Source organism: Cucumis sativus, chromosome 5 (genome assembly GCF_000004075.3).
Source record: "Cucumis sativus cultivar 9930 chromosome 5, Cucumber_9930_V3, whole genome shotgun sequence".
In the NCBI taxonomy this organism is placed as follows: Eukaryota; Viridiplantae; Streptophyta; class Magnoliopsida; order Cucurbitales; family Cucurbitaceae; genus Cucumis; species Cucumis sativus.
The window spans coordinates 7,933,436-7,945,687 of record NC_026659.2 but is presented as its reverse complement, the minus strand read 5'-3'; the positions used below and the strand labels follow the sequence as shown (position 1 = coordinate 7,945,687).

The 12,252-nt window shown below is 32.8% G+C and overlaps 1 protein-coding gene across 1 annotated transcript; it reads left to right on the top strand.

The window, feature by feature from the left end:
* The first annotated feature begins 554 nt into the window (after positions 1-554).
* Positions 555-3,556, top strand: LOC116403814 (disease resistance protein RGA2-like). Its single transcript, XM_031885423.1, has one exon. It carries the CDS (start codon positions 764-766, stop codon positions 3,554-3,556), a length of 2,793 nt encoding a protein of 930 aa, XP_031741283.1. The 5' UTR covers positions 555-763.
* The last annotated feature ends 8,696 nt before the right edge of the window (positions 3,557-12,252 follow it).

Below are 12,252 nucleotides of genomic sequence, written 5' to 3'. Positions count from 1 at the left end.
AAGGATATAACAACCTTTTAAAAAAATTACAAATATAGTAAAACTATAGTTTTGTATCGATGATAGATTCACATGGTGTATGACCAATATTTACAACATGGTCTATCGGTGATAGACTTCTATCATTGATAGAATTTGATAAATTTTGCTATATTTACAAATTTTTTAAAATGTTGCTATATATTAAATTGATTTAGTTTTTTTTGTTTAAGCTCAAGAGAGTTGGAATGAGAGGACTTTACTTCAAATTTTAAATCCAAAAAATAGAGTGACAAACAAACCATGAGTTCCCTATACAATACTTTATTTTGTTTTTTTATTATTTATCTACTAATTTGGTCTCTTCACTTTTGCATTTCCTCTTCAACATTGAAGTGTTTTGGAAATCAGAGGGCACAAAAACCAAAGAAACATGGCTGAATTTTTATGGACTTTTGCTGTTCAGGAAGTTTTGAAGAAGATTGTGAACTTTGGAGCAGAGCAAATTAGTTTGGCATGGGGTTTGGAGAAGGAGTTGTCCCACTTGAAAAAGTGGTTACTCAAAGCGCAAACAATCTTAGCAGACATTAACACAAAGAAATCACACCATCATTCTGTTGGGTTATGGGTGGAAGAACTTCATGATATTATCTATGAAGCTGATGATTTGTTAGATGAGATTGTTTATGAACAAATTCGACAAACTGTGGAGCAAACTGGTAAACTTAGAAAGGTACGTGATTCTATCTCACCATCCAAAAATTCCTTTTTGTTTGGTCTCAAGATGGCCAAGAAAATGAAGAAGATTACCAAAACTTTATACGAACATTACTGTGAGGCAAGTCCTTTAGGACTAGTTGGTGATGAATCCACCACAGAATCAGAGGCTGCACTTAATCAGATTCGGGAGACAACCTCAATTCTTGACTTTGAAGTTGAAGGAAGGGAAGCTGAAGTCTTGGAGATACTAAAATTGGTGATTGACTCTACCGATGAAGATCATATCTCTGTGATATCCATTGTTGGAATGGGTGGTCTTGGAAAAACAACTTTGGCCAAGATGGTTTTCAATCATGATGCCATTAAAGGACATTTTGATAAAACTGTATGGGTTTGTGTGTCTAAACCATTTATTGTGATGAAAATTTTGGAAGCAATCTTTCAAGGTTTAACGAATACTAGTAGTGGTTTGAACTCCAGGGAGGCCTTGCTTAATCGACTCCGAGAGGAGATGCAAGGAAAAAAGTATTTTCTTGTGCTTGACGATGTTTGGGATAAAGAGAATTGCTTGTGGGACGAGCTTATTGGCAATTTGAAATATATTGCTGGAAAATCTGGAAATAGTATTATGGTGACCACAAGGAGTGTAGAAGTAGCGACCATGGTGAAGACAGTTCCCATTTATCATCTAAAAAAATTATCGGATGATCATTGTTGGGCGTTGTTAAAAAAAAGTGCAAATGCAAATCAGCTGCAGATGAATTCAAAGTTGGAGAATACGAAAAATATTTTGGTTAGAAAAATTGGTGGTGTACCACTCATTGCAAAAGTTTTAGGTGGGGCAGTAAAGTTTGAAGAAGGTGGGTCTGAGAGTTGGATGGCAAAAATTGAAAGCTTTGCGAGAAATATTTCAATAGAGGACAAAGATTTTGTTTTGTCCATATTAAAATTAAGTGTAGAGTCTCTCCCTCATTCTGCATTGAAGCAATGTTTTGCTTACTGCTCAAATTTTCCTCAAGATTATGAATTTGATAAAGATGAAGCAATCCAAATGTGGATAGCCGAAGGATTTATTCAACCCGAACAAGAAAGAGAAAACTTGACAATGGAGAACATAGGAGAAGAGTATCTTAACTTTTTATTGTCTCGCTCCTTATTTGAAGATGCCATTAAATATGATGGAAGAATTGTCACCTTTAAGATTCATGATCTAATGCATGATATTGCTTGTGCAATTTCAAATCATCATAAGATGGACTCAAATCCTATTAGTTGGAATGGAAAAAGTACAAGAAAGTTGCGCACATTAATTTGCGAGAATGAAGAAGCTTTTCATAAAATTCAGACTGACATTATTTGTTTGCGTGTGTTAGTCTTAAAATGGTTTGACACTAATACCTTGTCGACTATTATGGACAAATTGATACATTTGAGATATCTTGATATTTCAAACTGTAATATAAACAAGCTTCTTCGAGATTCTATTTGTGCACTTTATAATTTACAAACGCTAAAACTTGGATATATTGAATGTGATCTGCCGAAGAATTTGAGGAACTTGGTTAATTTGAGACATTTAGAATTTAAGAAATTTTTTGATATGGGACAAATGCCTTCACATATGGGCAACATGATTCATCTTCAAACACTATCTGAGTTTGTAGTTGGACTTGAGAAGGGTTGTAAAATTGATGAGCTTGGACCGTTAAAAGACCTCAAAGGTACACTAACTCTTAAAAATCTACAAAATGTGCAAAATAAAGACGAGGCTATGGCTGCAAAATTGGTGGAAAAGAAGTATTTACGTCATCTAATCTTTCAATGGTTTCTAAATCTTTATGATAGAGGAGAATATGATGAAGATGATAACAAACAAGTGTTGGAAGGACTTCAGCCACACAAAAACGTACAGTCATTGGACATTAGAGGCTTCCAAGGAAGAGTTTTGAATAATAATATTTTTGTTGAAAATTTAGTTGAGATACGTTTGGTTGATTGTGGAAGATGTGAAGTGCTTCCTATGCTTGGACAGTTGCCCAACTTGAAGAAACTTGAGATTATTTCAATGAACAGTGTGAGAAGTATAGGCAGTGAGTTCTATGGAGTTGACTGTAACGACAGAAATTCTTCTGCTTTTCCTCAGCTGAACAAATTTCATATTTGTGGGTTGAAGAAGCTACAACAATGGGATGAAGCAACGGTTTTTGCATCAAATCGCTTTGGATGTCTAAAAGAACTTATTCTTTCTGGATGTCATCAATTGGCAAAATTGCCAAGTGGGTTAGAAGGGTGCTACTCCATTGAATATTTGGCCATCGATGGGTGTCCTAATTTAATGCTAAATGTGCAAAATTTGTACAACTTGTATCATTTAGACATTCGTGGGTTGAAAAGATTGCCAGATGAATTTGGTAAGCTCACTAACTTGAAAAAATTGAGAATTGGTGGATGTATGCAAAACTATGAATTTAGTCCCTTCATACATTTATCTTCTCAGCTTGTTGAACTTGAGTTGACTGATGATGGGTCAAGTGGTAGTGAAACAACCCAACTTCCCCAACAACTTCAGCATCTGACCAACTTGAAGGTTTTGAAGATTGCAGATTTTGATGACATTGAAGTTCTACCAGAATGGTTGGGAAACCTTACATGTTTGGCAACATTGGTTTTCCTCGAATGCAAAAATTTGAAAGAGTTACCTTCGAGAGAGGCCATACAACGATTAACCAAATTAGATGATTTGGTGATCGATGGATGTCCCAAACTACTACTAGGGGAAGGCGATCAGGAGAGGGCTAAACTTTCTCATCTCCCATCAAAATGTGTTCGTTACAATAATTTTGGTTTTAGATGTTAGTTACGTTGTTATGAATTGACATTATTGTAGACGTAGGATTGAATGTTATAAACCGTCGTTGTATCGTGTGTCATCATATATAGAATACGATGATGGATTATTTTTATGGCATTTCTGAAAGTCACCACTCTCTCGGCATCGAATGAGTATTATGTGACAGTCATCTCTCAGGTGATCCTTCCTGTACTGTGACATTAAATCAAGGGTTTGGGATTGAAGAGTGTTATGATAAACTTGTTGCCAAAAAAATCATTTTAAGCCAGGCCTATGATCACACTTCCAGCTTACTAAAATGACATCAATGTGGGCTTTTAAATAAAATTTTCTCATGGATGATGGTTAAATTAAAAACAATCATATATCGCTTTCTACATGTGGTTTAAAATGTTTTCCATAAATCTAAAACTGTTCATTTAAGCTCATAGATATCTGATCTATAAATGGGCAATCTTCTATTGACCTGAATGATGTTAGTTCCTAAGATTTTACATTTAAATGTTCTGCTCTTTTTTGATAACTATCAAGTTTTCATTTAAATGTGCTTTGTTGAGATGATCAAGTTTGAGAAGCTTTTGGGACATGTTTGGTGAGTTTCAATTGGAGCTCGAATAGAGCACTTAGAGTCAAATAAGCAGCCAAGGAAAAGAAGATAGCAAAAATGAACAGAACACCCCATGAAGATAGCAAATTGACCAAAAACCCTACACAGTAACGCTATCTAATAGAAAAAATAATTTGGTACGAACGCTACATGGCAAGCTAAAGTAATAAATACTATTTCAATGACTGTGCTTAAATAATATAGGGAAAGGTAGTAAATACTGTTTCGATTTTTAAGAAGTTATCTATTTCAAATAAAGCAAATCAGTATGAATTTTTTTAGAAATTTCCATTCTTCTATTAGCAAATCAGTAGGAGAGGGAAGACGGATAGAAAACGAGCGAGTGGGGGAGTGAGCACTAAGGGTGGGGGATCACAGTTAGAGAAAAATGAGTGAAATAGAGAAGTTAGGGGAAGGGGGAGGGTGGATGATTTTGTGAAGGATTTCTGCAGAACTTCGTCCTTGAGAGAGAGGAAAGGTCTCAAGGCAGAGAGTAGTTTCTTTGCAATTATCAATCGCAAATTGAGATTATATATTTCTTCTTGTAATCCCAAAGTTTATGCAACTTTGGTGTTCTATCATATTGGTATCAGCTTAATTACCTCCAAAACGAATCGCAAAGGCACAGAAACGGATTGAAGAAAAACTTGAAGCATTCGATCAGAACATTTATGGAATAAGAGGGGAGCTGCACAAACTTCCGGCGATCCAAGAGAATTTATCATCCATGACTAAGAGCATCCAAAGGTTGGGCATCATGCCTCTGGTACTTGCCATACGATATCGGGTTTTATATTTTAATATTAATTTTCGACCGTTAAATTACAATATATATTAAATTTAGCTTCATTTTGCTTAAATTTTATTTATGTGTCCCGTGCACAATTCTTTGCTTGTAAGTTCAAATTTTGTTTACTGCAATTATTTTTACGAAATAGTTTTTATTTCAAATATCACCAATTTTCTTTTCTCAAATATCAAATTTTTTACAAAATTATCATAAAATAAATTTTATTCAAAACATCAATATTTTCTTTTCTCAAATTTCAATAATCTTCTTTCTTCGAATATCAATAATATTTTTCTTCAAATATCAAATTTCTTCCTAAGTTTCAATGATTTCCTAAAATAAAAATAATTTAATTTTTCTTTCTAAATTTTGATTTTCTAGGAGGAAGATAATTAGATTTCCTAAAAAGAAGATAATTTTTTTAAAAAGAAAAAAAGAAAAAACTCATCTAAGATAAAAATCTAACTTATTTTCTAGCCCTCATTTTTTATCTAACAATTTTTTTTAAAAAAATGCAACAAAGTCGGTGATCCAAACTTCCACTTTCTCAACAATATTTCATGAAAATGTATTATTCTTTATTTTTTTATGCAAATTTTAAATTCACATATTTACATTACAAAAAATCATGTGGAAATTGTCGGTTTTTCTTTATTGCTACAAATGTAGTGAATGTTATTGGAGCATTAGTGAAACATTAAGATATTTTTTAAGCATTTTTTAGTGTGTTTATTATATAGTGTCTGGTGCCCCCATGTATAAAATTTATGGATTTGCCACTATTAGGCATCCGGGCGAAAAAATAACAATGACAACAACAACAATTATTGTTGAGTACATCGAAGGAATGGTGAAGGAGAAATCAATGATGACCTAGGGGATGGAAGGATCGTCAAGTAAGGGATGTCCAATTGAAATTATTCTTGAAGGATGTGATATGTAAATGAAAGAGACCAAGCCAGCAGTGAGAATTAACAAAACTAAAGGAGAGGAACATTTAAATGGTCGAAGCAAGTTCAAGATGGTTGAGATGTCGGTCTTTAGTGACAACAATCCAGACTCTTGGTTATTTAGAGCCGATCAGTACTTCTAAATCCACAAATTGACTGACTCGAAGAAAATGACAGTGGCTGTAGTTAGCGTTGATGAAGTGACATTGAATTGGTATAGATCAAAGGACGAGCGTAAACTTTTGCAAGGATGGGCGGACTTAAAACGACGATTTTTAATTTGATTCTAATTAACTTTAGTTTTATTTTATGTATATTCGTTTACCTTAAACATCATAATACTTAACGTTTGAGTAACACCTTAGAAATAATATCTCCAAACAATTTTTCGTGTTCGACCCTGGATCACCCAAGTAAACCTTCTGCTTCGCTTACACTTGGACAATTAGTAGGAAAAATTGGATTCAATGATGATTTAGGCTTCACGCGATAAAAAGGTGCATAGTGGGCACTTTATGCTATGATCATGACCCATGACGTATTGCTTAGAATGAACCATGCAATATAGAAAGACATGGTGAGCACAATACGTTATCTATTTTAGGGTTCTTCCTTATTCCCTTACTTGATGGAATGAGTCACTTCTAGAGAGAATGAGACCTAGTTTACGAGTAAGTTGCCTGCCTGATCATCGGCTTTCCAGAGGCAGTTCGTACTCAGCCAGATCTTCAGTGAACCTACTTAGTGATGTATTGCAGTTACGTTACCAAGATGTTAGATTACCATGACTAAGTCCCAAGTAACATTTATATGTTGTTCCAACAAGAGAACACACCAACCAATGAGATATTACGGAAAGAGTGATTATGCAAAATATACCTAGTAAGGGACCCACTACTAGTCCCTCCAGTTGTCTGTTAAACTTCCCTTTAGAGCCTCTTAAGGTGGTACCCAAAACTATCGTGCTCCCGAACACATGCAATCTAGTGAGCCCTTAGGAGCACTCTCATTTGTTGGTGAATCCAAAGAAACACCTATGATGTCAGGCTATAAGTGATCTTGTCAAACCACTCATAATTCTATTCATGACAGATTGGTGGTCTCGTCGAACGCACACAATCATAAATCTATGAAAGGCGATGATCTTGAAAGACTCCTATGTAGGTAAAACCCTAATAGACAAAGTTAACAGAATACCATAATCCATAACATGTAGCCAAGGACAGATTAATTAATGGGCCAGTGGAAGCATGTGCCCCCTTTCACATAGAGTAACAGGGGTACATGGTTGTATTCACCATGCACGCCATCTACCATTGAGTTCAAGCAAAATTGTATTGATTTGACTCTGTTACCTTGATCGAGTTCAGGCATTATAATATCATGACCAAGTTTATCAAACAAGCTAATATTGAGTTATCAAGCTTATAATGTGACTGAGTTTCAAGATATATAACGAATAAAGAATCATTTCATGAAACAAAGAATTATTTATTGAAGAGAATTATTACAGAGTTCAAATGTTTTAGAAGCTTATATGTTATTTATAAGATGATTTGCATATACTGAAAAGCTAAACTTTGAGCACAACGGTTTGAAAATGCATGTTTTAGAAAATCAAATTAAATAGTTCAGTTAATTAATCTTGAACCATTAATAGAGCTTTTAATTCGTAGGTCCATTGAACCTCCTTACTAGCTCACACACAAGATTTTATATAAATCAATGTTTTCTAATAAAATTGAATTATTCAAATTATAAAAGAAATTTACATTAATTGTATATAGTGTGTATATATTTAGATTAAAAAACAAAGTTGAATTTAGTAGGAGATACGAAATTTATTGAAATTAGAATAAGATAAAAAGAAATAACTTACCGAGATTATAAAATTCAAATAATATAAAGCTTAATTTTCACAAATATAACAAATCGATAAAATATTTATGGTCCATATAACAAAATGAAAAAGCTCGTAAACGGGTCATTTTTTTAAATGTTCAAGGCTTGTGCTTCCTTTTCTTCCTCTTCTGCGAATTTTTTTCTTTCCACCATCTTTTTCTCTTATTCTTATGTAGTTTTCTTTTATTTTTTTTTCAAACTGTTATTTGGTTCAAGATCGTGTATCAAATATAAAAGATCTAGTTTTTTTCACAATGTTCGTTGGTTGTTCCAAATATAAAAGATCATGAAAAAAATCGTTGGGATATTGGATAGCCAAATCTAAATGATCGTGTACCAAAATAGTCAAATCTAAACGATCATGTACAAAAAAATCTTTAAAAAAACTAATTAGATGTAGGTAGCAGAATTCAAACGATCATGTTTCAAATATAAACGATTGTGTACCAAATCTAAACGATCATTTTTCACATATAAACAAGTGTGTTCCAAATATAAACGATCATGTACCAAAAAATCATGAAAAAAATCGTTGAGATTTGACTATCCAAATTTAAACGATCAAACCTAAACGGTCGTATACCAAAAAATTATGAAAATTTTAGTTTAAATTTGGCTCGAAATCTAAATGATCAAATCTAAACCATCGTGTAGGAAATAATAGCCAAATCTAAACGATTATTATGTAGATGAAAATTAAAAATTTGTCATTTTTAGTATTTTTCATTGTGAGTCTGTGTGTTTTTTCCAATTTTAAAATTGTTTTTGTTTTTTCCAATTTTAAAATTGTTTTATACCTTGTACGTATTTTGCCATTTTATTATATTTTAAAAAGATCTCTAATATAAATACAAAAATGGAAGGAATAGAGATGAATAATACAAGTTACAGGGGAATGGAAGATGTGATCTTCTTCACTAAGAGCTCAACCTTCCACTCAATGGCTGATCGAAGAAGAGGAAGAATGACTTTATAAACGGTGGAAAGGCTAGTCCTTTCCACCACTCTCTAGGATTTGGGCTAGTTGGTACGAGCATTTGACTTTTCTCTCAACCAACCTTCTATCTTTTGGCCCATCTAGACATCACACTCTATTTGATGGTGATGAAGTCCTTAATTTTTATAGGCAAATTCGGGTGGAAAACTTAATTCTATTCTCCTAAATGTGTCAGCGCCGAAAGCAGTTTGTGTCAAGTCACATCAACTTCATCTATCACTTTTGTCTTCTAGCGAATCTCTTCTTGCATTCTGAAAAGATCTTCTCACATAGACTTTATGTGAGTTCTTCTATGATTCACCAGTCTTTTTTTATTCAAATTATGCATTAAGACACTAAAAACAAGGTGAAACAAACATGAGTGTTTATGTAAAGTACATTTCTCAATTTTTATGAATTTACATAATAAGCTACGCATTTTAGTCTCATTATTCTATCAAGAGAAAGTTATAGCAATTTGTACTTCTACAAGTTATCACGCATCTACACCTCAATTTCAAGAATATATAAAAGACATGAATTAGGTATATGGTCGTGAGAGAGGGCCTACAAATTTATTATATGTTAAACGATGAGTATAAAATAAAATAAAATAAAATAAAGGTGGAAATAAATAATAACTAAAATGGTTGACATTAACCCACAATAGACTCAATTCAAAAGAAGAGGCGAGTCAATATGGTATAAATTTATTGATCCTTCTTCTCCTTTTTTTGGATGCAAAAAGTTAAATGCTTTATTTTAGTTTATTTTAAACAAAAGCTTATACTAAATTAATTTTAGTTGATGTAAACAACAAAATAACAATAATAACAAAAAACCACAAACCCAAATCTTCTGTTATTTTATTCACTTCCCTTTTCTTTACCAAATCCATATACAAAAGAAATCCTTATCGTTTTTGTTTCTTTTCTATTTTCTTGCCCCTTTAATTTGTTTACATAAAGTTATTTTTGCGTGCAATTGCACGATGGATCTTTCCACGCTATTGTTATCCATTTTACTTTGGTGGGAAAAGTTGGTGAAAAGACTCGCTTTCGCTGATTCCACACCTTTGCCTTCTCCATTTTACCTTTCATTCAAATTAGTCTTTCCTAAATGATACAGTGTTTAAGAGTATTAATATAAACTTTTAAAATCTAAAGTTCTTCTGCAATGTATATTAATATTTGGTGCTCTTTGTTCAAGATAACTAAGGATAAATAGTAGAAAACACATCAACTAATTAAACTTAGAAATTATGCAATCTTGTGATCTAAGACAGTGCTCAAAATCCTAGAAACTACAACATTTTTTTGTTGTTCATTGCATGATTCAAAGAAAAAGAGAAATTAATTGTCTAAAGTGTAACTTTCAAACACTTCAGCACATAGGCAAAGTGAAGCTTTGTCATCAAGCATGGAGTCAATGCGGCAAACTCGGTGAGAAATGAATGCATGATGGTTATCCATCACGTAGAAGAGTAAGGTGCTGAGAACCAAAAATGGCGAGTCTTCCTAATGGTGGGTGGATCACACAAAGCGTACGTGCAAATAGCCGTTGCAAAACGGACGATATTTATGATGCACACACTCAACAATCGAACCTTTACTATTTCTCAAATCACCATCTTCTTCTCTATTTGTGCACCTATCAGTCATTGAAGCCTTATATAGCAGCCATCAAGCAACCAAGGAACGCAAGAAATTGTGATCCACGACTTAATCTTTACCATTTTTTGTATCTCATTTCACTTCCATTTAATGATTGTATTAGAGATTTTGATATTGTTGAAAAATTCTTATTATTAGTATGATCACTTCAGTTTAATTCTATTACAACTTCATCTTTTTTCGTTCTACTTATATGAAAAGAGAAATTTGTTAATGAGTTAGGAAGTTGGATTCACTCCTGCAAAATAAGCATGGATAACTTTCATTTTGTTTAACCTATGTAAAAGTTAATTGCTTGAGTTCATTGAATGAACAATTCAAGTAAAGGGTAGCTAACTTTGAAGGAGTAACGGGTTGACATCAAGTTAAACAAACATAGAACTAATGTAGAAATAAGCTTATTGTTGTTGTGAACTGATATATCATTTATATCTCTAAATAGAATATTTGTGGCATTAAGGCGCCAAAAAAATAGCTTGCCTTAGTTAGTAATTGGACGTGTGACTGTTATCTATATTTTGTTTGAGGGATTGACGCAAAACATTTTAACCATATTTAATCATATACGTTTCCTACAATCCAATGCTTGTTGAGTTAAAAGTGATTGATTGACTATTTATCTTACACATCCACCACGTCTCATCAGGGCAGTAGTTAATTTAATTTATAACACAACCTGTTTCTAAATAATTGTAGTTGAATCACAAAACGCCGACTCAAATACATTACAAAAGGAAACAACTTTTTTTGTCTTCGACCTTGGAATCACTAGGAACCTAATCAAAGTTTACACTTGAATTTGAATTAAAAAACTTGTAACACATCATCATGTTGGTATTTATGTCATAAAACTCGTAGTATGCAATTTAAAATCATATTTTAACCAATAAAGTTGTTACTGAGAAATTATCAGTCAAATTGAATATTACAATCTTGAATTCAATAAAATAAGGTCCCGAAGCTATCTTGAGTATACTTGAACTTTTTGTAGAAATATAAACATGGATCAAGTTCGAGTATATAACCTTAAACAATATATAGTATATGAATTGGTTGGGCATCTTATTTTGAGGACATTGTGGATGCAACCTGCTTTGTAGTTAGTACTAACGATGTGATCTTTAATTGTTCACGTAGAGACATGAAAGTGGCAGTATTCCATGTAAAGAGTTTACATATAAAACTGAACAATATGAAATATTCACCTTTATGTTATAACACCGTTTATTATATAAAACTTACAATTTCAATTATAGATGACATGAGTAACTTAATCTAAGCCAATTATGAACTTCCGTTCTCATGAGACTATCTTTAGATCTACATAGGTGATGACAACTCATCAACGCTAACACAATAAACCTTCCATTTTAAGGGTAAGACCAGATGGATAGCTAGAGACATATGGTGCAAGATGAAATCACTCCTACCCATTATAGAGTGAGTAGATAGATTTTTCCCTTAAGGACTGGCCTCAAGGCTGTCTTGATCAGTAAACTTAAACTTTATGTAGAGACATAAACATGGATCAAGTTAGAGTCTATAACCTAAGCTGTATACAATATATGAATTGATTGGGCACCTTATTTTGGAGACACTATGGATGTGGCCCACTTTGTAGTTAGTACTAATGATGTGATCCTGAATTGTTAATGTAGAGACATGAAAGTGGGAGTATCCCATGTAAAGAGTTTACATAAGCCTGAACCATGAAATATTCACTTTTACGTTATAATACCATTTATTGTATAATGTTGACTATTTTGATTATAGATGATCTAGGTAGCTTAATCTTAATCCTAAG

What these genes read in the sequence shown, in the direction of transcription:
- LOC116403814 (XM_031885423.1), top strand. Translation starts at nt 764, where the DNA reads ATGGCCAAGAAAATGAAGAAGATTACCAAAACTTTATACGAACATTAC.